Here is a 27,765-nt window from a genome sequence, read left to right as displayed (position 1 = left end):
GAAGCATTCTCTTCTTTTCCATTTTCTGCAAGAGATGGTGTAAAATTCTTCCTTAAATGTTTGGTAGAATTCTCCAATGAAACCTAGACCTGAAGATTTCTTTGGGGGGAGCTTTTTTATTATTATTAAACATTAAGTTTCATTTCTATTACAGGACTACATAGGTTGTCTATTTCAAGTGGCTGTGTTTGGGTCTTTTGATAGAGGAAGGTGAGAGGGCCAGATGTGGAGAAAGGAGCAAATACCTTGACTTCACAGCCACCTGCAGCACCTCTGGGTGGCAAGCTGAGGGACAGTCCTGGGTTCTGAGGCTGGAAACACCTGCCAAGCCAGGTCATAAGCCAGCACCTTCATAGAGCTTTACAAACCAGCACCGCAGGATGAGCTGAGAGAAGGGACAGTGTGAAGGTCATCGTTGAGGACTGAGTTGTTTTTCTTAATGGAATACAGTTGCCTTATGACGTGTTAGTTTCTGCTGTACAAAGAAGTGACTCAGCCACATGTATACATGTATCCCCTCCCTTGTGGCCCTCTCCCTCCAACCCCACCCCTCGAGGTCTTCACAGAGTACTGAGCTGAGCTCCCTGTGCCGTACAGCAAGTCCCCACCAGCTATTTGTTTACACATGGTGGGGTGCACTGATTTTGTGCTCTGTGTTACACAGGGGCGGTCATGTCCACACTTCACAGCAGCGTCTCAGCACCTGGTGGCAGGGATGAGGACGTTGGACTGGGCACAACAGATCCCTGGGACTTTTCGTTTTCTTCCACTTTGTTCAGACTGAGTAAATTCTATTGACTTTACAGATTTTTTTTTTTTCTCGATCATCTCTTCTACTGTCATTCCACCAATTTGTTTTTTCAATTTTATTTTTCAATTCTACAGTTACACTTGGGTCTCCTTTTATTTCTTCCGTCATTGCTGAAATGTTCTGCCACTTTTATCTGTTTCAAGAGTATTTGCAGTTACCTCTAAAGTAGTCTTTTGATGGGTACTTTAAAATCTTTGTCAGATAATTCCAACACCCGATTCTTTATGGTATCATCATCTGTTGATTTTCCCATTCAAAATGGGAAAATTTTGTGGTTGTCCTTTTTGTTGTTGTTTTTATAATGAGTGATTTTTCTACTGTATCCAGGGGGGTTAGATATTACTTTAGGAGATCGTGTTTAATTGTGAGGTGCAGTGCAAGGTCTGGGGGTGTGAATGCTCAGCTTCCCAGCGAGTGCTGCCAGTGCTGCTCTGGCACAAGCAGTACACTGGCTCACACTGGCTTGTTGTGGACAGGTGGGGTGACACTCCAGCTTCCTGCTGTGTCACACTCATACCAGACAAAGGGGGATGGGGAAGCAGCCTGCCAACGAGCCCCAATTCCTACTACTTCTTCCTAACTGACAATGGGTGAGGGCAGAGGCTGAACTTCCTCTTGGCTTCCACTGAAACTAGGCAGACAGGAAATGGAGTATTAACTAACCCAGCTCACACCATTCCACTCCACCCTGACGTCAGTGAAAGCGGAGACTCAGAGTCTACTGAGCCCCTTTGGTATGGGGGTGAGAGAGCAGGGAGAAGAGGATCAAAGAGCCCACGAGTCCTCCTTCACGCCGTCTAGGTAGGTTTCTTTTTTAAATTTTATGTATTTGGTTGTGCTGGGTCTCCGCTGCTGCGTGGGCTTTCATAGCTGCATTGAGCAGGGGCTACTCGTCGTTGCAGCGTGCAGGCTTCTCACTGTGGAGGCTTCTCTTGTTATGGAGCGCGGGCTCTGGGCCTTGTGGGCGTCAGCAGTTGCAGCTCCCAGACTCCAGAGCACAGGCTCAGTGGTTGTGGACCAGACAGCTTAGTTCTCTGAGGCATGTGGGATCTTGCCGGACCAGGGGTCAAATCCGTGTCTCCTGTGTTGGCAGGTGGATTCCTTACCACTGAGCCACCTGGGAAGGCCCCGAATTAGTCTTCCTTTTGCTGGGTACGTGTATAGCTTCAGCTCCTTACTGGGTCCACTGACACCAGGGATGGGGAGAACGTGAGTGCTCACTAACCCTAACTCACACCTCCTGGCTTAGTCTAGTTGATGTCAGGCGGGGGTCGTGTTCACTCTCCACTGGACTCTGCTGCCACTGGAGCTGAGGTTGAAGGGCACTGGTAATTAGCTCCACCTCGCATCACCTCACTGGGTCTCGATGTTGCTAAATGCAGGTGAAGTCTTATCTCACCAAGGGATCCTGCTGACGTTACCGCAGTGGGAGAAACTGGGCTCTTTTTGCTTCCGCCAGGCTTCCCAGACAGCTCAGTGGTAAAGAATCTATCTGTCAATACAGGAGACTCTGGTTTGATCCCTGGGTCAGGAAGATCCCCTGGAGAAGGAAATGGCAACCCACTTCAGTATTCTTGCCTGGGAAATTCCATAGACAGAGGAGCCTGGCGGGTTAGAGTCCATGGGGTCATAAAGAGTCAGATAGGACTGAACAGCTGTGCATACACAGCCAGCCCCACCAGCCCCGCCAGGCGGGGGAAGGGCATCGCTATACCTGCTACCTGCTTCTGCTGACTTCCTCAGACTGGAGGTTAGAAGGAAGATCAGTTCCTGCCAGGCCCTGGTGAAGCTGGGGGGTGTGTGTGTGTTGGTCTGGATTTTCTGTTGCGTGTAACTGGTGGAGAGGGAGTGTTGCCTGTAAGGTTTTCTATTGTGAGGCTACCGTCTTCCGCATCCTTTGACTGGATGCACAGGCTTTACTTGAAGCATATTCTGTTTGTGCCAGTTAGAGATTTAGGATATGCATATTCTGTCCAGGATTTACGGGAGGCAATAAGGAAACCCAGAGAACTTACTTCATTGTCTTCCCCAGTCCCTAGGTCACTGAGCAGCCTACCTTCTTTGTTCCCACTTTATACAATGACATATTATCCAGCCATGCTGCTGCTGCTGCTAAGTCGCTTCAGTCATGTCCGACTCTGTGCAACCCCAGAGACAGCAGCCCACCAGGATCCCCTGTCCCTGGGATTCTCCAGGCAAGGACACTGGAGTGGGTTGCCATTTCCTTCTCCAATGCATGAAAGTGAAAAGTGAAAGTGAAGCCGCTCAGTCGTGTCCAACTCTTAGTAACCTCATGGACTGCAGCCCACCAGGCTCCTCTGTCCATGGGATTTTCCAGGCAAGAGTACTTGAGTAGGGTGCCATTGCCTTTTCCGTATTCAGCCATAAAGAAGAACAAAATAATGCCATTTGCAGCAACATGAATGGACCTCAGACACAGAAAGACAAACATCATGTGATACTGCTTATACGTGGAATCTAAAAGTAGGCTACAAATGAACTTGTCTACAAAACAGAAATAGAGTTACAGATGTAAAAAAATACACTTATGGTTACCGAGGGGCAAGAGGGAGAGGGACAAATTGGAAGATCGGGATTGAGACACACACACTACTGTGTATAAAACAGATACTAATAAGGACCTACTGTAGAGTATAGAGAACTCTACTCAATACTCTCTAATGGCCTTTATGGGAAAAGAATCCGGAAAAAAGAGTGGTGGTGATTTAGTCACTAAGTTGTGTCTGACTCTTGTGACCGCATAAACTATAGCTTGCAAGACTCCTCTGTCCATGGGATTCTCCAGGCAAGAATACTGGAGTGGATTGCCATTTCCTTCTCCAGGGGATCTTCCCAACCCAGGAAAAGAGTAGAAATATGTATGACTGATTCTGTTTGTTGTACATCTGAAACTATCCCAACACTTAAATCAACTACACTCCAATAAAAATTTTTCAAAAAGAATCTCCCTATGCTTGTTCACTGCATTCTGTGCAGGGTGTTTAACTGTTAAGAGGAAAGCCCTGGGAGGAATGGGGCCATTATATCTTAGCAAAACCCAAAGTCCCTATACTTAATCTTTAAAAACACCTAACTGGAATCCCATTCTATATACAGTCTTATATCATTTTTACTTAGCATATCATACATTTTAAATTTCCGTAATAAACTCTTTATAAGTACAGTTTTAAAGGCTATAGAATACCCCATTGATTGGCCAGAACATGATTTACCTAATCATTTTCCTATTGTTGAAAATTTAGTTTCCAATATTATTGCTGTAATAAATAATGCACTAATGAGAATGTTTGTGACCAAAAGTTTTCTGCAGTTTGGATTATAAGTTTAGATGAAGTCCCAGAAGTAGAATTACATATGGCCAAGAGTAACATGGAAGAAATTCCTTTTGTTCTGACCAACAGTGGGATGTGAACATACTCTTAAACATGAGGCAACTGGAGATATGAAAGAGATCAGTACTGCAGAGGCCCCAAAGTTGTTTCTCTGATCACTTACGTGGCTGATCAATTGCCCTCCTTTTGTACACTGGCTCTTCCTATCTTTTGCCTGTTTATCTTCTGGGTGCACACGTGATCAGTCATGTCAGACTCTTTGCAGCCCCATGGATGGTAGCCCCCCAGGCTTCTCTGTCCATGGGATTATCTTGGCAAGAATACTGGAGTGGGTTGCCATTTCCTTCTCCAGTGGAATCTTCCTGACCCAGGGATTGAACTCACGTTTCCTGAGGCTTCGGCATTGGCCAGCAGATTCTTTACCACTGAGTCACTTGGGAAGTGTGGTTGCCTTCTGGGCACTTACAAAGTCTTTGGGAATAGCCTCCCAGGTAGAAGATATATGACTCTACACTCACAAGATGTAACTTTCTTAAGCCAAAAAAGATACCTTTCAACATCAAAAATCAGCTAGGAAATAAATTACTTAATCCCTTTCCCCATTCAACTACTGCAAAAATCGAGTGCCTAATGGAAAACCACCTGCCAATCAAAGACTTCAGATGAAGATACGACATAGGAAGAGCTTCAGATTTCTGGATAACGCTTGATCTTGAAATTTTCACTGTTTAATAAGAATAAACATTTCCCAAGTCTTACCTGCAGCATGACGACATTGTCACCTTCAAAAGTGACAAACACATCTGTGTCACATTTTAAGCCTGAGATTTGATTTTCCATCATGTAACCCTATTGCAAAAAAGAGGAAAAAAAGACAATTTTTACATTTGCAGTCCCATCACTATAAAGGACTAACATTTTCTTTCAAATTAAAAACATACAGACAATTATATATAAAAAAGAAAATATCTTTATTTCTCCTATCCAGAATAACTATTCTAAGAATTTTGACCCATCCCATTAGCTTTTGGTCCATAAATATTATTTGCGATGTGGTCTTCATTAGCAGCAAAAACATCTAAAAACAGTCATGTCACATTTTTCCAAAATATTTCAACAAATTATGCTAGCTTTTCTATTCCAAATCAAGGTGGGCTTCCCTGGTGTCTGAGTGGTAAAGAATCCACCTGCCAGTACAGGAGACTCGGGTTCAATCCCTGGGTCAAGAAGATCCCCTGGAGAAGGAAATGGCAACCCACTCCAGTACTCTTCTCCAGGAAATCCCATGGACAGAGGAGCCTGGCGGGCTACAGTCCATGGAGTCGCAAGAGTCAGATACGACTTAGCAACTAAACAACAAATTCATGATTATATCCCACAAAATGCAGGTGAACGATGCCTCCCCCGACCCAACCCAACTACTGGTACTACGTATAAAATAGGTGACCAATGGGAACCTGCTATACGGCTCAGAGAACTACTCAGTGCTCTGTGGTGACCTAAATGGGAAGGGAATCCCAAAAAGAGGGGACATATGTACACACATAGCTGATTCTCTTTGCTGTACTGCAGAAACTAACACAACATTGCACAGCAACTGCATTCCAAGAAATTAAAAAAATAATAAAGCAGAAAAGAATTAGCAAAGCTACCTATGATTCTTGGGAGACGTCGTAAAAATCCTAAATTGCCATTCTGTCCCTTAATGTCCTTAAATACTCTGTATCCTGAATATACACTGTTTCCAGCCCATTTCTTCTTCTTTTTTTCTTTTCTCACTTCCTGAAATCCTTGTTTAAAGGGCAGAAGCCTGCTGCTCCTTTCCAAAGTTCTGAAGTGTTTCTGCACACACCCTGGGAGAACCAGCTGCCCGTGAGAAAGTGGACCAGCCCCAGGCCAAAAGCGGAGGGAGCAGAGCTGCCCGTGTTCGGCCTTGGGCCCGTCACCTTCTCAACGCCCCTATGCCCTCCTTCCCGCTCATTGTTCTCCCCCTTAGCTCTCAAGATCCTTCCCTCCCTCAAAATCCGCTTCCAGATCAGTCCAGCCACGTAAGTTACACCAGAGGCAGCTGTCGCGCCGCCTGTCCTGGGAGTATGTGCACCTTGGCTCTGCTAGGGAATGACCAGCTTCAGCCTCTGTTGGAATCTTCAAGCCACGTGGGCCAGGGAGAGTTACAGAGGGCACTCCCTGGGGCAGCTGTGTATTCCAAACTCATGGTACCCGTTATCTTTGGGGTGTGTGTGTGCTCAGTCATGTCCAACTCTTTGCAACCCCATGGACTGTAGCCCGCCAGGCTCCTTCACCCATGGGATTTCCCAGGCAATTTTCTGGAGCGGGTTGCCATTTCCTACTTCCGACCCAGAGATTGAACCTGCGTCTCCTGCATCTCTTTCATTGGTAGGCAGATTCTTTACCGCTGAACCACTTGGGACGCTTTTTCCTGGGGGAGCCACTTCATTTATGAAAATGGTCACTTGAATGACAAAAGTGGGCAAGAAGGGGGCACTCTGGGTTCCTGATGCCCACGCGAAGCATCCCTGCTTCCTGCCCCAAGAGCCATCCTTTGATGCTTCCCTCCCTCTGCTGGTTCCCCTCAGCTTCAGTGCAGTCCGAGCAGGCCTTCTGCACAATCTTAGTTTACAGAAGCAAGGGCCTCTTTAACTCTGACTACTTTCATAAAGGTAAAATGATTGTGTGTGCGCACGCGCTAAGTCACTTCAGTCGTGTCCGACTCTGTGCTATCCTATGGACTATAGCCCACCAGGCTCCTCTGTCCTTGGGATTCTCCAGGCAAGAATACTGGAGTGGGGTGTCATGCCCTCCTCCAGGGGATCTTCCCGACTCAGGGATTGAACCCATGTCTCTTAAATCTCCTGCACTGGCAAGCGGGTTCTTTACTGCTAGCACCACGGTGGTATTTATGCATAAATAAATCAGTAGCATTTCCAGTCTGGAGAAGCTGGGCCTCCCCATCCCATCATAGGTACAAGGGAAACCCCACTCCTACCCCTCAGGCAAACCACAGGAGATCGGGTTCCGCCTGAGTGTGATCAGGCCGGAGACTGTCCCTGGCCAGGGAGTAGCTGAGTCAACTTTCACCGTCTTCGTTCTACCATTTGTGAAGTACCCGCCACCAGCCAGATACCTCGCTGGGTGCCTGACCCAACTTCATTTATGATGTCACGTAATCCTTTTCTTCCTCTCGACAGCCCTGTGAGGTGGGCGTTACTCTATTTTACAGATGAAGGGAGTGGGCCTGGAGGGCTATATTCCTGAATAACCTATCAAGTTCTGGTGCCGAAAAGACGAACATAGTGTATACCACCTCGGGACCTGGGAAGAGGCCATTATACATAAGAAGCACACCTGCTAAAGGCTTAAAACAATAATTTTGAAGAAACAAAGTACTTTTCCCTTGAGCATTGAGCTCTGGTCTCTTCCAGCAGGGGAGGGAGGAACAGGAGCTCTATAGTTCTGACACTTTTGAACTGTTCACACTCTGCCCTGGAAACCAGGCCAATCGGGGCTTTCCAATGACCAGACCATGGTCCACTTGAAAGGCAGCAAACCGGCACAGAATCCCACCGACTCTCACAGAACGGGCACTGGAATTCCATAACATAAAGATGCCTCATGTTCCTGTGTTAGTTCTTCTCACACATTATAACTGATTTGAGACTCAGATACTTGATTTGAAATTGATGCTGAAACTCAGCTTTAAATGCCTCTCTTCATTTGAAAATTGAGTAAAACTGTGTGACTATGACTCAGATCATTTAAGACTCTCCAGGGTCCTCGCTGAGCCAAGGTGACAGGGCTCACAGCCCTCAAAGAGCTGGTGGACAACTGAAATGAAGCAGTGGAGAGAAAACCCAAAGGCTAACCACATGCGAGGTGGCGCCATGGCCAGCTCGTCACCACCAAGCTCCTGAAACCACCAGGGCGGAGCTATGATCTAGTCTCCTTAGAATAGCCTGAGAGGGGCAGAGCAGGGACTTCCCAGGGAGTCATGACACCTCACACTGTCCCCTCCCACAGCCCATCCTCCCCAGAGCCAACACCCATGAGCCGCGCTTCTGCCCGGAGGAGGAGCGCCTCCCTGGGGCCCAGGACGGAGGGGCCTGGCTTCCTCCTTGGTGCTTCCTAGAGAATACGAAGTATTCTAGCAAAGTGACCCGGGCTGTACTGCCTGCTCCGCACTCCTACCCCTGCCTGAGACATTTCCCCTCATCTTTCAGCCACAGGGCTCCCTCATGCCCTGCTGGGATTCTGTTTCATTTTTCTAAGCCTCAAAATGGTCTCAGCCTTAACTGGGGTACCAAAGAGGCCCACTCGGCCAGAGGACCGCACGTGACCCACAGTTCTAGGCTCCCGATGCATCCGTGGTTGAAGCCTGGCTGGGGAACAGACTGAGTTCCCACCCTGCCTGTCACATTGGGCATCTCTCCACCACAGGCCTGAAACTTCAGCCTCCAGTGCATCTCAAGTCAAATCTAAAACTTCACTCTGGAGAGGCCCTATCACAACATTATAGAGAGCATGTGCCTGAGTGTGGGTGTGTGTGTGTGTCTGTGTCCCCGGGAGTTCCTACATTGACATCCTAACCCTCAGGACCTCTAATGTGACTGTATTTGGTGATAAGACCTGTGAAAAGGTAATCAAGGTTAAATGAAGTAATGGGGATGGGTCCTAACCCATGATAACAGGTGTCCTTATCAGAAGAGACGTTAGGAATTTGTATCAACTGATGCTGAAGCTGAAGCTTCAATACTCTGGCCACCTGATGTGAAGAGTCAGCTCATTGGAAAAGACTCTGATCCTGAGAAATACTGAAGGCAACAGGAGAAGGGGTGGCAGAGGGTGAGATGGTTGGATGGCATCACTGACTCAATGGACATGAGTTTAAGCAAGCTCCAGGAGATGGTGGAGGACAGGGAAGCCTGGTGTGCTGCAGTCCATGGGGCCGAAAAGAGCTGGACATGACTTAACAACTGAACAACAACAATCCCGCTATTGTGTGAAAACTGTATACATCTTAATTCTGTTGAATTGGTTCATGGTGCTTTTCAGGTCTACTACATTCTTCTGCTTTTCTGTATATTCATTCTATTAATTTTTGAGAGTTTGATTTTGAAATTCCAATGAAAAAATTGTAATTTATCTACTTAAAAAATAATTGCAATGTATAATGGAACTACATGCTCTGTATTTTCCAAGTCTCCTGTAAATGCATCATCATACTTTCATAATTTAAGAAATAAAGAAAGAGGAAAAAAAAGTAGAGACCCTGGGACACAGACACTCAGAGGGAAGAGCATGTGAGGACAAACGGAGGAGAAGATGGTCATATACAGGGCTCCCCGGGCGGCTCAGCTGGTAAGGAATCTGCCTGCAGTGCAGGAGATCTGGGTTCAATCCTTGGGTTGGGAAGATCCCTAGAGAAAGGAATGGCAACCCACTTCAGTGTTCTCGCTCGGGAAATCCCATGGACAGAGGAGCCTGGCGGGCCACAGTCCATGGGGTCGCAAAGAGTCGGACACGACTGAGCAATGAAACCATCACCACAGGCCAAGAGAGAGGCCTTGGGAGAAACCAACGCTGCCGACACCTGGATCAGGACATTCAGCCTCCAGAATTGTGGGACAGTACATTTCTGTTGCTTAAGCTCTGTTACAGCAGCCTGAGCAGTGTCTGTGTGCGCAGGACGTGTGCATCTGCCCGTGTGTGTGCAGCATTCTCTCGAATCCTGCTTGTTCTCCACCAGGGGGAAATCGACATGAACTGTTGCTCCGATAGGAACAGATCCCCTGGAGTCTCAGGAAATTCTTCTCTCCGCCATCCTCTCAAGGCACTCCCTAGCACCTTGGGTTTTCATTATAAAATGAAATGCTTGCTTCCATCATTTTTCTTCTCTTCCACCTTGGACTCTTCTAAGCAGGGGCCTTGGCTTATACATTTCAGGTTGGGGACCGGGGAGATGAGAAAAACAAGGGGGAGTGAGGGGAGAAAGAGGTTGAATGCCCCCAAAAAGTGAATAATATTTTCCATTAGCTTACTTCACTGTGAATAAAGAGAGAAATGTGGACTAGACAGAAGGAACTCTAAACTACGTGCTCCCCTAGCCAACAGCATCCTCAGGGGACACAGGGGCCAGGATCTGGGAGGAAAGAGCAGGCTGGGTAGACGCGTTACTGTAGCCTTGCCTTCTGGGTTACATCGGCCTCCGAGCAAGTAATTGTGAAAGTCATTAAGGTTGTGTCCCATTTCAGTGAGGGCCCCACAAAACATATTTTATGGTTTCAACTTTGTACACTGAAAAGTTTAATATATTCCTGCTGCTTTTCACATCTCTGATTTTTTTTTTTTTTAGTATATGATTACGTTGAATAAGTATATCAGAACAAAATTAGAAACAGGCTTTCTTCCCCCCACCCAACCCTTTAAACCCATGGAGGGTACATTTTGTTCATTTTTAGAAGAAGAAGATAAAATCAGTCTTATCTTTTTGGCTAAAGGAGGGTCAGTGGAAAGTAGAGAGACCATCCAGGAGGGACTTCTTGTGTCAATTTTACACCAACATATCTCTTAGAAAAGACCCTGATGCTGGGAAAGAGTGAGGGCAAGAGGAGAAGGGGGCGACAGAGGATGAGATGGTAGGATGGCATCATTGATTCAACAGACATGAGCTTGAGCAAAGTCCAGGAGACAGTGAAGGACAGGGAAGCCTGGTGTGTCGCAGTCCATGGGGTTGCAAAGAGTCAGGCGTGACTGGGTGACTGAACAATAACCACACATCTGTGCCACCTGGCATGGAACAGAACCCACGTGTGTGGGTGACGGGTGTGTGTGTGTCACTGTCGCCTTTCCTGTGACAGCTGTGATCAGGGCGGCATCTCCGGACAGCCCAGCAGACAGTGGATGCTCTGACGCAGGCAGTGACAAGTCATCCTGCCCTGCCCCGTGCACTCTGGAACGACCCTGAACTCTCAGGGCCTGTGAACTGCGAGGGAATTCACCTGTGGGTCCCATCACCGAACGTTCGCTCGGGGTTTGCACTGCAGGCGCTGTGCCACACACTGCAGACGGCAGACACAGTCCTGTCCTTAGAAGACAGGCACCGGCCAAGCAGGCAAAGAAAACAGGTGACTAAACAATCTGTGGTGGGATAAATGGCTAGAGAAGGTGTGCTATTAGACATACACACAGTGGACTGCTACTCAGCCACAAAAAGGAGCAAACCTGGCTCATCTGTAGAGATGTGGCTGGACCTAGAGTCTGTCATACTCAGCGAAGTAAGTCAGAAAAACACAGAGCATATATTAACACATACATGTGGAATCTAGAAAAATGGCACATATGAACCTACTTGCAGGACAGGAACAGAAATGCAGATGCAGGGAACAGATGTGTGGGCGAGAGGGTGGGACGAACTGGGAGACCAGCACTGACATATACACACGACCAGGTGTAACACAGCTGGTGGGAAATGCTGCACAGCACAGGGGGCTCCGCGTGGCGCTCGGGGGTGGCCTGGAGGGGTGGGGTGCGGGGGATGCACACATCCAGCGGGTCCACTTCACTGTACAGCAGAAACTAACACCACACTGTAAAGCAATCATTGCTGTTGTTCAGTCATTCTGTCATGCCCAACTCTTTGCAACCCCACGGACTGCAGCACGTCAGGCTTCTTTGTCCTTCACCATCTCCTGGAGTTTGCTCAAACTCAGGTCCATTGAGTCAGTGATGCAATTATACTCCAATAATTAAAAAAAAAAAATCCTCTGAGGTAAGCGCCAGAAAGGAAAAGATATGCATTCCATGAAGAAAGAATAAACAAGAAAGACCTCTTCTAACCGAGATGCCAGAGAAAATTTTCAGGGCTTGTTTAACTTGGAGCCATAAAGAGGTCAGCCAAGCCAGAAATGGAGACAGCTTACTCCAGGTGAAAGAAGAGCACGTGCAAACATCCTGTGGCCAGGAAGGAGCACGGAATGTTCAGGACTGGAAAGAAGGCTGGATTGGAGGTGGTGTGCGGGGAGGAGAGTGCCCCAGAGATAAGGTTGGAGACAGGTGTCAAGTGACTCAGCACCTCAGGAGGCATCTTGGACATTTGTTTAACTGAACATGTTAAGTTAGGTGCAATGCAAAATCATAAGATAATTGTATTCTTTGAGATAAGATGACTTGTGATTTTTAAAAGACGGCTCTGTCTGCCAAGTGATCACAGCCCACAGGAGGCAAGAGAGAAAGGGTTGGACTAGTTGGTCAAGATGGGAGACCTGGGTGGCCTGGAGTTAGAGGGAGATGGGCTTGGATGAGCTGCGTGTGTGTGTTTGTGAGAAAGAGAAAGCCCAGGTCACATGAATGGGAGGTGTACGGTGTGGTGTTTACCAAGCTGAGCATCCTGGCAGGGAGTATGTTTACAGGAAAAGATCAAATGTTCATATCTATAAATGTTAGCTGTGAGAATCAGTGAGACACCCAAGGGGCCTGGTCAAAATGAAGGTTAGATACAAGACTCTGCAGATGTAAATAGATGTCTGGGATGGAGGCATAGTGTCCTCATTATATAACTGTTCAAAACCAATGGAAGGAACAGAATTATCAAGAGTCTAACTACACAGGGGCTTCCCAGGTGGGCTAGTGGTAAAGGACCCTTCTGCCAACGCAGGAGACGAAAGAGATACCGGTTTGATCCCTGAGTTGGGAAGATGCCCTGGAGGAGGAAATGGCAATCCACTCCAGTATTCTTGCCTGGAGAATCCCATGAACAGAGGAGCCTGGCGGGTTGCAGTCCACAGGGTTGCAAAGAGCTGGACCCCACTGAAGTGACTTAGCACGCACACACTAACCTCACAGAGAAGAGAGGACTCAGGCTCATGTGATGGAAAATGCTAACATTCTGAGGTCAGGGAGAAGAAAACTAGCAGAGCAGACTAAGAAAACAAAGAAGCAGAAAGGAAGTTGAGAGCATGGTGTCCTGACAGCTTGGAAGAATGCTGTGTTCAGCAGAGAGGGGTGGGCCAGGGCAAAGGCTGCTGGGAGCTCAGGCAGGTGGGGACTCAGAAAGATCCTCTGGACAGTCTCAGGGAGTCAACGGCGACTGGCTCAACACAGTTCAATAAGCATGCAGGCATGACTCAGAAGGAGAACCAAATTTGCTTGGGACATCTGTCCCTGGCAATACAGCAGATGAGACAGTCTTTAACTAAAAATTAAATCACCAGTAGAACCACTGAAAATATGCTTGATAAAATATTTTTTAAAAATCACTTTGATGCATATCAAACTGATAAAGAGAAATACTCAAAAGCTGAACTCAATAAGAAAGCATGAAACCTAAATGGGTAGCAGGTGATGAGACCAAGTGAGAAGTTATATATAAAGAAATCCGTATAATAGCTAGGATATGGAAGCAACATAGATGTCCATCCACAGATGAATGGATAAAGAAGTTGTGGTACATATACACAATGGAACATTACTCAGTCATAAAAAGGAATGCATTTGAGTCAGTTCTAATAAGGTGTATAAACGTAGAACCTATTATACAGAGTGAAGTAAGTCAGAGAGAGGAAAAGAAATGTCGTACGTTAATGCACATGTGTGAAATCTAGAAGGATGGCACTGATGAATCTATCTGCAGGGCAGCGGTGGAGATGTAGACATGGAGAGCAGACTGTGGACACAGTGGGGGAAGGAGAGGGGGACGAATGGGGAGAGCAGCATTGAAACATGCACACCACCACATGTAAAACAGACAGCCAGTGGGAATTTGCTGTGACACAGGGAGCTCCAACCTGGTGCTCTGTGACAACCTAGAGGGCTGGGGTGGGAAGGGGGAGGGAGGCTCAAGAGGGAGGGGACATATGTGTGCCTATCACTGATTCATGTACATGTAAGGCAGAAACCAACACAATATTGTAAAGCAATTATCCTCCAATTAAGAAAACATAAAAATTTTAAAAAGAAAATTAAAGTCAAAAAATAAAATAAAGACACCTGTATAAACACAGTCCTCTGGGAAAACAATGTCCACCAGGGATTAAGTGAGAAAACATCACTCCTCACTCAAGAAGATAAGGAGGAAATTTGCTAGTCCCAGCTCTGGCTGTGGGTGGAGAGAGAAACATCTCTGCTTAGAATTCTGACCCTGGCCTGCATTCATACGACTCTAGGGCCAGAATCCGTACCCTCTATGAGGCCCTCAAAACTACAAAGACAAAGACAAAGCTACAAACCAGTTCAAGTGGGTTGTGGTCTCCAGTCGTCTGGCAGAGATTAATGCAGATCCCTTCTGCCTGGAAAGAACTTACAGAGATAAAGCTCCAAAAGTCTAGCATCACAAAATGTAAGAGCAAGACAATGACAATCAGAAGAGATAGATAACAATAAACAGAAGCAAAACTTCAGAGGGAGTAGGCATTAGCTGCTACACCAAGAAGGATGATATAAGAACACAGAGACGATATTGAAAACGACAGAGGGAGTAGGCATTAGCTGCTACACCAAGAAGGATGATATAAGAACACAGAGACGATATTGAAAACGACAGAGGGAGTAGGCATTAGCTGCTACACCAAGAAGGATGATATAAGAACACAGAGACGATATTGAAAACGACAGAGGGAGTAGGCATTAGCTGCTACACCAAGAAGGATGATATAAGAACACAGAGACGATATTGAAAACGACAGAGGGAGTGGCATTAGCTGCTACACCAAGAAGGATGATATAAGAACACAGAGACGATATTGAAAATGACAACGGCCTGGGACTTCCCTGGTGGTCTGGTGGCTGAGACTCTGTGCTCCCAGCGCAGGGGGACCAGGTTCCATCCCTGGTCGGGAAGCTAGATCCCACATGCCACAACCAAGACCTGGCACAGCCCAGTAAAGAAGTAAACAAACAAAAACAAATATTCAAAAAAGCACAGTGGCCTAAAATTGTCCAAAACTGTCAAGAGACACAAATCTACATATTCAGCAAACACACATGACCCCAAATAAGGGAAATAAGGTAACAAATTCATACTTAGATACATTACAGTGAAACCATAGATCATCACAAAATAAAATAAAAATCTTTAAAGAAGCAAAGAGAAAAAAAGAGACAGCCGTGAAAAATTATAATTAGACACACAACTGATTCCTCAGCAACAAGAGAATCCAGAATAACAGTAAAAACTTCAAATGCTGAGAGAAAAGAACTGTCACCCATGAATTCTATCCTGAACAGTGCTTCACCTTTCAAGGCTGAGATTGAAATAGAGACACATTTAGACAAAGAAAATTAGGTTTACGGTCAAAGACCCACACTATTCTGAAGAAAGTACTCCATGAACAAGGAAAACGACCAAAAAAATGCAAGAAGGAATTGTGAGCAAAGAAATTGGTTTAAAAAAAAAGTGGTAGTTCTAGAGAAATCCTGATTCCGTATAATAATAAATATGATAGCTAATGCCTGGGATTAAAAAAACACACTAGTAAAGTAATGGACAAGGATGCTATAGAACATGGGAGCTGATTCGTGAAAACAACTGAAGCTCTCATATTTTGGGGAGAATGGGAAAATAATGGTTAATTTTAGACTTTGTATGTTAAAGTACGTACTCCAGCTGCTACAGTGAACACAGAATGAATACAACAGGGCCTTCCCCGGCAGTCCAGTGGTTACGACTCCACGCTTCCAGGGCAAGGGGACGGGTTCAGTCCCTGTTTTCCTGACCAGGGATGGTACGGTCCAAAAAGAGAACATCGTAGAATGGAAACTGGAAGAGAGAAGAATGGAAAGGTTGGGATGGGGGTTGGGGGATAACAATAAATCTGAAAGAAAGTAAGAAACCCCAACAAACAGAGGTAAGACACAGCAAAATAGAAAGCAAAGAGTAAGATAGAAGAAATTAACTCGGATACACCAGCAATGACAACAATCATTTAGACTAAACAGATAAAAATGAGGTTGTCAGAGTAAACAAAATCTAAACGCCAGATAAGTGTTGTAAAACCAATACAATATTGTAAAGTTAAAAAATAAAAAAAATAATAATAAAATAAAATCTAAAAAAAAATAAATAAATGCAACACACTAAGACAGAAAGGCTGAGTAAAAGCATGTTACACATAAAGACCAACCAAACAGAAGCCGTTACCCTCAAATTAAAACTGGGCAAAATACACTTTAAGGCATTAGTAAAGCTAAAGAGAGTCACTGCAAAAAACTGAGGATTAAATTCACTAGGAAAATAGGACAATTCTAAATCTGTAAACATCTAAGAGCTCAATTTCACAGCTTCAAAAGAATGAGGCCAAAATTGGTACGAATACAAGGAGACGTCAACAAACCCACCACCAGCCGTGGAAGAGTTGAGCCCACACAGTCACTGACAGATCAGACAGACAAAACCTCAGTGAGAACAGTGAAAACTGGGATAATGCCACTAATCAGCTTGACTGATTGGTCACGTTAAAAACCCTCTAGCTCATTAAGGAATGCATCTCCCTTTGAAGATCACATGGAAACTGGCCACACTATAGGTCACAAAGTAGCTCATACTAAATTTGTATACCTATGGCTGATTCACGCTGAGGTTTGACAGAAAACAACAAAATTCTGTAAAGCAATTACCCTTCAGTAAAAAAATAAATAAAAAAATAATCTGTATCACACTGGCCATTTTCTCTGACTACAATGGAATTAAGGGGAAAAGCAACATAATAATAATTATTATAATGACAACAAAATGAGAATCAAAGAGTCACTAAAAGGAAGTCAATATGTACAGTGGTTATACTTTGTAGCCAAACTGTCTCAGTTTAAATCTTGGTTCTGCCAACTCAGGAGCTCTGTGATCTTGGACAAATTGCTTAAACTCTCTATGTATTCTCATTTTTCACACACATCATATTGGAGTCATAATGGTCCTACTTTGTGAAGATGTTGGGAGGATAACATAAGTTAATATATGTAAAATGTGAAGATTGGTGGCTGGCACATAGTAAGAATTCAACAAAGTTTAGCTATTAGTATCTTTAAATGTTAGACATTAGGAAATTAAAAAAAAAAAAAAAACCCACTCAGCCAATTCATGGGCCAAATAAATCATTATGGACATTAAAACTTAAATGTTTATAATAGAATTGGAGAGAAGGCAAAAATTAACAAGATAACATGCAAGTTAATGTAACAAAAGAAGCTGCTGCTGCTAAGTCACTTCGGTTGTATCCAACTCTGTGTGACCCCAGAGACAGTAGCCCACCAAGCTCCCCCATCCCTGGGATTCTCCAGGCAAGAACACTGGAGTGGGTTGCCATTTCCTTCTCCAATGCATGAAAGTGAAAAGAAGAGCAGAAATAAAATAAACCCAAGGTGAGTAGAAGGAAATAAACAATAAAGATAAAAATCAATGACATGGACATCTCAGATACAATCTGGAGATCAACAGAACCAAAACTTTATTATTTGAAGGAAAAAGAAAACAGATCAAGAGATAAAGGAAAACAAACAATATTAGGGTGGCAAAGGCAGCATAATTACAGATACAACAGGGATAAAAGATAAGAGGGACTTATGAACTTTATACCAATAAACTTTAAAAAGAAGAAATGGACAAATTAATAAGCAAATATAAATTACCAAAACAGACTCAAGAAGAAACAGAAAACCTGAATGGCTACAACTATTCCAAGAAAGAGAATTAATCATTTTAATAGAGAGAAATAATCAGTCTAAGAAAAGAACTATGAGACCTATATGACTTTCCAGGTATTTGTACGAAGTATGCAAGGAACAGATCATTCCATTTTATGCAAACTCTTTAAAAGAGTAGAAAAAGAAGAAATTCTCCCTCCCCAGTTCATTTAATGGGGTTATTATAATTATGATACCCAAATTAGCCAAGGGCAGCACTAGGAAAGAACAACACAAGACAATCTCATGATCACAGATGAAAAAATCCTAAACAAGCACTGGCAGACAGAACCAACAGTGAATTAAAGACACACACAATCGTGACTAAGCTGCATTCATTCCCAAAGCCAAGATATATTAAACATTAGAAAATACATTAATGTAAATTCACCACAAAGACAGATTAAAGCAGGAAAATGTGTGATTATCTCAGTAAAATAAAGGAATATAAATAATTCCATAAGATTTAGATCCACTCATAATTTTAAAATCAAACAAAAAAACTAGCACACACACAAACACACAAAAGCCCCTACCTAAACTAAGGGTAAAACATACCTGCCTTAACAAGATAAATATCCACACCAAACACCAACACCAGAATATCCACACCAAATAAAATCCTTAACAGTGAAAAAGTAAGCACGTCCCCATTAAAGCCAAGAATGAAATATAAGTGCCCATTGTCAACCACTTCTTTAACCACTGCATGGGAAGTCCTGGCCACTTCAATGATATGACAAAGGCATAAATGTAAATAACTGAAAAAGAAGAAACAAGCTATTCATGTTTCATAGGGAATATGATTAGGATCATAGAGAAACACAAAAGAACTATAAACAGGTTTTTAGAATTGTCATGACAATTTAACAAGGTTGCTGGATATAAGATCAATACACAAAATTCAACTCCATTTCTATACATCAGGCTGAAAGGATTATTGCGAAAGTATTTAAAACCTATCACATATATCACAACAGATATCTACTCAGCTACTGTCTGACCACCTATACAACTGGGACATCAGCAGGCATGTTCACCCAATGTGACTCCATTCCTTAGCCAAAAATGTCTGGGTTGGGAAGGACACCAACTCCAACTGAGCCAGGGATTCAGCACGAGATCTACAAGACCCCATCTTGGACAGTAGCTGGAAAGGAGATGCTATAAGTTCCACAGCCAAAGGGCAGCCACATACGCAGTGGAGCAAGAAGAATGGGCAGACCCCAGGAGGCAAAGGCTAAGACTATGCCCAAAGGAGGAGAAAGCAAGGTCAGGGCTGCCTGTACTCTCGGCTCCTTCCCAGTTCCTGGTGCTCACGAGACCTCCCGGACCTCACGAGATGTGACTTCCAGAACACCTCTCTCTCTCTCTTAAGATTTAGTCTCCCTTCTTGCTTGAGCAAATTTGTAATGGGTCTCTCTTATTTGCATCCAAAGAATCTTAACTAATTCTTAACAAATTTAGAAGTCAGTCTTGAAAAGCTTCTTTTCCTTTTCTTATTTCCTTGATGTGATGGACTGAATCCTTCTGGAGAGCTGTGAACCATCTCAAGGGAGGGTAAAATGAGAATATGGTAGATTCAAATTTGGCAAATCATCCCAGGATGGATTCCAACTCTATCTATTATTCTCTCATATGTCTGGATATTCTCCATCGCATATAAAATTTATAATTGCCTTCTTTACACCCTTAAGAAGTTTGGACTGAGATCTTCAAAGGAACATTGCCAATAAAGTGGATTGTCCTAGGGTCATTTTAATAATCTCTCTTTTCTGTATCAGTGATGAGGGTCAGTTTTACTGCCTGCTACTCTCCCAACTCATTTTCTTGACAAGATAAGGCCTACTAACATAAGACACTCACAAATATGACATGTGAATCTTCTCACTAGGAGATTTTTTTTTTTCCAGTGACCAGAGGTTAACAACACAACACACAGACTTGTTTACAAATTGCGGATTATGTTAAATGAGGGCCAAGTGTAGAACATTGATCAACATAGGACCCAGGGGCCAGAAACAAAGTTGTCATCCCCCTCCCCCGGGAAAAAAGCAAGGTCTAGAATTAAGGGCCAAAAACTAAGATGGGAAGACCTGAATTAGAGCCCTGCACCCACCTTTCAGGGCTTCCCAGGTAGCTCAGTGGTAAAGAACCTGCCTGCAACGCAAGAGACACAGGAGATGCAGGTTCAGGCCCTGGGTGGGGAAGATCCCCTGGACTCCAGTATTCTTGCCTGGGGAACCCCATGGCCAAAGGAGCCTGGCGGGCTACAGTCCAAAGGGGTTACAAAGAGCTGGACACGGCTGAGCAACTGCCTGAGAGAAATAGCAACCACCTCCAGTCTTATTTCCTTCATCCATGGGAAACTGTGTAGACAATTACTCCCACTCATAGGACTGTTTGGAGGATTAAAGATAGCCACATCTACATAGGTCCCAGCATTTTACCTAGCATGGACTCAAAGAATGTCAGAGAGGCAGAAATAGAAACCTCTTTTAAACAATAAGAAACAATTCCTCTAATCTTGGAACAAGGTTCTTTCAAAGTTGAGAAATAACTAATCATCATAAAGCTTTTTTTATTGTGCTGTCTTTCTAAATCCCTACAATCAGAAAGTGATAGCAGAAATAAGCAGAAACCTAGGTTTTCATCTGGGATTCTTCTTGAAGGCTCTCAATCTGTCCAGAGAAAGGGGTCTTTGATCCATGAAATCAACGACTCATTGGTTCCCTAGAAAATTTAGGCTGGGGCTGAGCAAAGGTTCTGGCTGATAAAGCTGTCATGGCAACCATTAAGAAGGCTCTTCTACTGGGGTCAACACTTGGGCCCCAGCCAGTCCCTTCTTAGGAGGTTTGCCAGATACAGTCTTGGATCCTTTGTTAGTATGGGCTGAACCTTTTCCATTTTGCTACCCAGTTACTTCATGTTACAGCTCAACTTGCCCCTACCCCACCCATATATGCATTCCTAGCCAACTGGACCCTTGACCTTCAGACTCAGAATCCACCACAAGCATCACTAGCTCCTCGTGCCCAGGCACTAGACAAGACTTTTTGTGGCTCTGTTTCTTCTTACAAAATTAGACGGGGGAGCAAAATCATCTCTGCCATATTAGATCCAAGTCAGGCTGACCTACTTATCTGTTTTGAGAGATACATGTCCAGGGGATTGCTGTTAAGCTGAGCTTTTAAACAAACATCATCTATTGTATTCCGGGAAACAGTAGATCTGCAGCATCCGGGAGGGAGGGAGGACCTCGAGTGACTGTCCTTGCAACAGCTTCCCTGCCTGTCTCCCACAGCCTACCTTGTCTGCAGCCCACTTGGCCTCCTAGAAGAGCTTTGATCCTTCTTGTGGCTGGGCACTGGCCCACTAAGCTCTTGAATCTTTTTTTTTTTTTTTTTTGGTGGGGGGCGTGCTACATAGCATACAGGATCTTAGTTCCCCGACCAGGGATCGAACCTGAGCCTGCTGTAGTGGGAGCATGGAATCTTAACCACTGGACAGCCAGGGAAGTCCCAGAGCTCTTGAATTTTTGAGTCTAGTTTTTCTACCTCTTCTGGCTCTTGTTTGGCCACTAGCCCTCTTAACTGCCTGCCTCTGGAGACCAAATATCCTCACTGGTGTGTGACACGGCAGGAAACCAGGAATCACATGCAGGAGTCAGCCACCAGGAGCAGGCTCCCAGCAGAGGCTGGCCAGGCTCCTCCAGGAGTGGAGTGAGGGCATGTGCTTCAGCACAGGGACTTTGTGCCATCTCTCTGGGAGTCTCAGAGTTCTGTTTTGTCTATTTCAGGCCTCGGCTGTGTTCCAAGAAACAGTGCCTGCCAGATAAACGAGGCGATGGTAAGTCTCCTGAGGATCCAATCTTGGGACAGAGCCTACGGAATAACCAGCAAGCTCAGCATCACATGGCTTTTTTTTCCTTTAACTTACAAACACCGGTAATTGTTTCAGTGTCCTCTTGTGCAATCTTATAGCGATTCTGTCATTGCCTGGCTGGATTGTATCTCTGAGCAACAAACAGCAGCTCCATGTCTAACATGAAAGGAACAGTCAACGCGTGTTTGCTGATAACCTTATCATCATGGTGGGTCAGAGATATCTCCTGAGACTTTATCCTGCTCCAGACTTGTCTGCATATTTCTTTAGGCTGCTTCGGCCAATTTTGCTCTCCCGTGGAATTCAGGAACACGCTGAGAAGAAGTGCAGCAGCCAGGGTCAGAGATGAGAAGGCTTCCAGGGAGAGGCCCTGATGGGAGTGGCGGGTGGGGGACAGGGTGCCTAAAATCCTGCAGCGGAGTCTGATCTTGACCACTGGCCCAGGGATCCCAGGGTGGGTATCTCCCAGTGCTGGAGGGCACAGTTGCAGGCCATGGACATCCAGGTACAGGTAACGCTCAAGGGTCAAGGGATACTGTAGAAGTTCCCCGTGAAGAATTTTGCTGTGCAGGGTCAAGGTCAGCAGCTGGGCTTCAGTTCTGCTGAAGAGTGGGGACCATGCAGCCTATGCTGGCCCCTGGCTTGTCTCTCCAGTCCCTGATGCTATAGAGTCAGATTTGCTGAGAAAATACTTGCCTCCAGAGTCCAGGGCTGCCCCCTGAAGAGCCCCACCCATGCAGCTCCCACACAGATCAAACGCATCAGGATGGGATTTAGGGAAGAGCAGAGACAGCTGGGGTGCTTCACTGTAATCACAGCCAGGAAAAAGAAAGACAAGTAGAGTCTTTACTGAAGCTTACCATGCTTCCCAGGTGGCACTAGTGGTAAAGAATCTGCCTGCAACAGAGGTGATGTAAGACATGTGGTTCGATCCCTGGGTCGGGAAGATACCCTAGAGAAGGAAATGGCAACCCACTCCAGTATGCTTGCTGGGAAATCTCATGGACAGAAGAGCCTGGCGGGCTACAGTCCATGGGATCGCAAAGAGTCAGACACGAGTAAGACACTGCAATACTATGCTGTAGGCTTTAAAAGAGAAGGAACCTGAGGCTCCCAGAGGAAAAGCCCAAGGTCACAGCATCCTGACCCTGAGATGCCACCCCTTCCTTGAGGAGCTGCCCCTCCCACCTCCCAGAGTTTCCTCCCCACCAGGCGGCCCCACAAGGGGCACAGTGAATTCCAGGGCTCTGTTTCCCACTCCTCACTCAGCTGGTGGTAGGAAATTCAACCTGGGTTTGCTTAGATATGGAGAAAAGAGGCCAGTGTAAGTCCAGTGAAACAGCAACAGTCTGAAGGCTTGGTTTACCCGTCAATCCTTGGAAAAGGAAGGTGAGGAGCTAAGGAAGCAAAAGAACTGAGTCACGTGACTACTCCGAGGGGTGGAGTCTGTTCTCTGAGTTCACACATGCAGGCAGGTAAAGGGGTTTCATCACTTCCAAACCAGGCTGGTGGATGCTCAGCTTACACACTGAAGTTAGAAGCCACAGTGCAGACCACGTGTGAGCATGAAGCTCCAGCCCTCGGGAACATCAGGGCTGTCCCAGGAATGGATGGTGACTCCCCAGCTCCTGGTCCAGCCTCTTCTTGGTTATAAACCTCACATCATGTTGTTACGATTTTTGTTTCAACAGTTATATATTTTTAATTAATTAATTGGCTGGGCCGAGTCTTAGTTGCAGCACACAGGATCTTCAGTCTTCCTTCACCATTATATATTTTTATGCTTATCTTCTTGCTCAACTTAACTCTCACAATTGTTACAAAGGAAAGCTTACCCTCATTTTGTATGTGTGAAAAATGAGGCAAAGAGAAGGCAATAACTTTCCCATAGTGTTACTGGCTTCAAAGTCAGTAAATGTGAGTTGAAAATTTTTTTTTTTTTCTTTTTGCAAGCAAGACCTCCTTAGACCTATGGGCCACAGAAGTGGTTTTCATTACCATCTCAGCAGCCCCCAGACTCAGCCACACTTCACTCCTAGAGACTTCCTGCCTGCAGAAGATGAAAATACAGCTTAAAACAATTAGAAGATGCTCATGCTTTTCTTTCAACAAGTGTCTGCGTATGTGCTAAGTGGCTTTAGTTGTGTCCGACTATTTTCCACCCTGTGGACTATAGCCCACCAGGCTCCTCTGTCCATGGGATTCACAAGGCAGGAATAGTGGAGTGGGTTGCCATTTCCTCCTCTAGGGGATCTTCCTGACCCAGGGATCGAACACACGTCTCTTACATCTCCTGCCTCGGCAGGCAGGTTCTTTACCACTAGTGCCACCTGGGAAGCCCCTTCAACAAATATTTATGTCTCCACAAATAGTTCTGGGTAAGATGTTGGGTGGATATGGGGATGGAGAGGAGAAGGGAAGGAACAAAACTAGAAAACAGGGACCCCCTTCCTTCTGTTTCCGAGGAGTTGCTGGGAAGCCACTGGAGGCAGCAGCACCCAGGATTACAGGGCTGGCATCTGGCATCTTCCCAGCCCGGAAGAGCGACCCTCCAGGGTCAGCTGCTTTTCTGTAGGATGGTGGGTGGAGGGGTCATCTCTGCACTGCCGGGCACTGCCGGGTGATGCTGGACAGTGAAAGAGGAATGACCAGGCAGGACCACCGGAAGGGCAGGAACCAGCCCCTGGCAGGGTCTCACAACACATCAGGCCACTACGAGCCATTGCCCCCGGCTGCCTCAGAGGACCCTGACTCCTGACCCCGCTGCACCCCAGCTCCAGCTGTCACTTTATCCTCCTTCTCCTTCTTTCCTGATGGAGCCCAACACCATCCCCACTGGAAAAGCAAGCATGTCCACCACCACCACCATCATGGGTACAGCCTGATTAACCAAGGTCCCCTTCACCACTCGCACGTCTTTACTCAGTCACTGCAAGAGAAGTGACCAGGCCAGCTCTCGCTCCCGTCCACAGAGTCCACACAGGACTCAGGCTGCGCCTGCGGTGAAGGCATAGTCCCTCCTTTCCCCTCCACGGACCCGGGCCCCAATGCTCTGGGCTCTCCAGAAACTCAACCTCCCCCTTCATCTTCTACAGCAGCCCTTGATCTGCTGTTGACCTCTTCTCACTGCGGCTAAAATGCTTCAACCGCCCCTTCAGGTTCAGAGCTTCTATTTCTAGGCAAATATTCAAACAAGGGGCTCCCTCCTCCCCGCATCCTCCTGCAGTACCTGCTTCTGGCCCACATGATGATGAGGCGGGGTGGCCCACGGGCGTGGCCCACACAGGACTGTCGTCTGGGGCTGAACTCAGATGCTACCAGAGCTGATGTCCACAGCCGTGCCATGCTACCAAGTCACAGGGTCAAAAATCGCACATCCCTCCCATGTCCTGCCCTCCAAGACCCCACTTGGGTCCCCTTTCTCACCAGCTCTGGGCTCCTGCAGGTGCCTCCACTCTTAGGGTCATGCAGGAAGAGGGCATAGATCCAGCTGTTCTCAGAGTCCCCTTGACTCTCCGAAGATTCACATAAGGGTTTCTCATACCTCACTGCACAGTCCAGTCTGAGGCCAGCGCTGGGGATGCTCTCAACATGCCCTAAGCGCTTGGCATGTCCCCATCTGCCTCATTCCCAGGGTAGAAACCTGTGGGGTCATTTCCTGCATTCTCCCCAAGGGACTGAAACACTGGAGCCGAGCTTGGATCATCTGGCCCCTGCTGGCCCTTTCCTATCCTGTCAACATCTCACCACCACCGAGTTTCATGACAGGTACTGAGGGCCTCCACGGACCCAGCATTTTACAGGCATGGTCTGCATCCGTCTGGCGGCGTCAGGGAAGATGGACATGCACGGATGACAAGGCGAAGGGGTGCACCCAGGGTCACAAGGGCAGATGGGAATTTCACTTGGTTCCAAAGCCCACTGGCCGCACGGTCCTTCCCCAACACATGCTGTATGTGTAACCTGTAACCTGTAACCATGCAGACTCTGCCGGACCAGTAGCCCGAAGGGTTCGAGGGCACTCACCATGCCTCCGGTGCATTCTCGACAGTCCTGCAGGCAGCTGACGTTCTCCCAGGTGCTGTAGGCCTTCAGCCCGGCCACGAGCGCCTGCAGTGGGCGACTGTCGACGAGCTCCTTCCCACGGAAGATGTCCTCATCCAGAAGGGTGCCGGCATACCTGCAAGACAAGCGGAGACGGGCGATGGGTGCAGTGTGTCCCGAGCATACGTGCTCATCAGGGATAGGGGTCTCACAACTCCTTTGGGTTTTGGTGTTGGGATGCTCCTAAAATTAGTTTTCCCTTTTCTGAAAGAACTTGTGTAAGATCAGTATGTTTCCTTTTTTCAAGTATTTAATGGATTTCACAAGCAATGTCAAAGCTATTCAGGTTTTCTACTTCTTTTTGGGTCACTTTCGGTACTATGCATCTTTCAAGAAATTTGTCTATTTCATATATGCTGTCAAATGTATTGGCATTACATTAACATCACATTAATAATAATGACATTTAATTTTATCCTTTCAGTGTCTGTGGGATCTATAGTAAAGTTCTCTCTTTTATTCTAGATACTGGTAACTTGTGTCTATTTTTTTCTGCATCAGTCTAGAAAGATGGTACCGATGATCCTACACGCAGGGCAGCAAAGGAGAATAGGCTTTTGGACTCAGTGGGAGCAGGCAAAGGTGGGATGATTTAAAGGTCTTTCAATTTTATTTATTGAAAGAAAAATAGTTTGGGGCTTGTTTATTCTCTATTATTTGACCATTTCTTGTTTCATTTTTATTATTCTTTGTACTTACTTTGGGTTTAAGTTGTTCATCTTTTTATAGTTTCTTAAAATAGAAATTTATTCCAGTGGTTTTAGACCTTTCTTTTGTGTTGTAAGCATCTGAAGGAATACATTTTTCTCTGAGTACTATCTTAGTTGCATACCACACATTTTGACATGCTCTGTTTCATGTCCATTCAAAATATTTTCTAATTTCCCTGTGATTTCTACTTTGACCTATGCATGATGTGTGTTATTTGGTTTCCTTGTATGTAAGGATTATTCCAGATATTTTTCTGTTACTAATGTTAGCTTAATTTCATTCTAACCAGAGAACATACTTTGTGTCGTATCAGTCATTCTAAATCTACATGGTCTGTCTTGATGCATGGTCTATGCACCCTGAGTGGGTATTCTGCTCGTGCCCAGCAGAGTGATTGACAGATGCCACTGAGTCTGTCAGTAACGCTCTTCATATGATTTACAGCATCGCTGGTCTTCTGTCTGTTTCATCAGTTACCCAGAGAGAAGGGCTGACGTCTGCAACTATACGTGAGGATTTGCTCATTTCCCCTTTCAGTGCTGTCCACTTTTGCTTCCTCTATTTTGATGCCATTTTGTGGAATCCATACACATTTAGACTGTTACATCTTCTTGATGAGTAGACTCCTTAGTTATCATGAAGTGAGCTTCTTTACCTCTGGTAATGTTCCTTTTTCTGAGGTCTACTTTATCCAATATTAGTAAATCCATGCCAGCTCTTTTACGGTTAATGTTTGCAGGTGTAAGTTTTTTATTCTCATACTTGTAACCTATTTGTCTTTAATTTTAAGTGAGTTTCTTGTAGAAAGCATCTAGTTCAGTCTTAATTTATCATGTCTTGACAATCTGAAAATAGGAGTGTTTAAATCATTTAATTCAATGTAATTATTAACGTGACAATTTAAAACTGCTGCCTCACAAGTTTTCCCCTGTTTATCCCATATGTTCTTTTCCCTCTGCTCCAGTCTTCTTTTGATTAACTGAATAATCTTTAGTATTCCAGTGTTATATTTTAAACTGTTACTCATTTTTTCAGCAATTTTTCTATGGCCTAAAACATGCTACTTTAACTTATGACATTTTCCCTCAAATAGTGTTATACCACTTCAAGGATAATGTAGGACCCTTGTAATAATACAGTACATAATTCCTTTTCATTCTCCCATCCATTATGTCACTGCTGAGACAAAAATATGTTCTATATATGTTACAA

The 27,765-nt window shown here is 45.3% G+C and overlaps 1 protein-coding gene and 1 long non-coding RNA gene across 3 annotated transcripts in view; one reads left to right on the top strand and one right to left on the bottom strand.

Annotated features, from left to right (window-relative positions):
* The window catches only part of ACOXL (acyl-CoA oxidase like), a 328,413-nt gene that overhangs the window by 110,636 nt on the left and 190,012 nt on the right, over positions 1–27,765 (bottom strand). The window contains exons 12-13 of one of the 2 annotated variants that reach the window (XM_086328295.1): positions 25,765–25,918; positions 4,924–5,013 (exon numbers count right to left, since the gene is read on the bottom strand). In XM_086328295.1, the coding sequence (XP_086184421.1) occupies positions 4,924–5,013; positions 25,765–25,918 (244 nt within the window). Of the gene's footprint in view, positions 1–4,923; positions 5,014–23,667; positions 23,789–25,764; positions 25,919–27,765 lie in introns of those variants that run through there. The other variant, XM_086328296.1, reaches the window with a different exon arrangement.
* Positions 1,492–26,308, top strand: LOC147363799 (uncharacterized). Its single transcript, XR_015137439.1, has 3 exons — positions 1,492–1,612; positions 21,653–21,702; positions 25,723–26,308. It is a non-coding gene; the product is annotated as an uncharacterized LOC147363799 (long non-coding RNA).

Source organism: Bos grunniens, chromosome 11, assembly GCF_055505025.1.
Source record: "Bos grunniens cultivar Pamir isolate PY7600 chromosome 11, Bosgru_T2T1.0, whole genome shotgun sequence".
NCBI lineage: Eukaryota > Metazoa > Chordata > Mammalia > Artiodactyla > Bovidae > Bos > Bos grunniens.
This window is presented reverse-complemented; position numbering and strand designations above follow the sequence as displayed.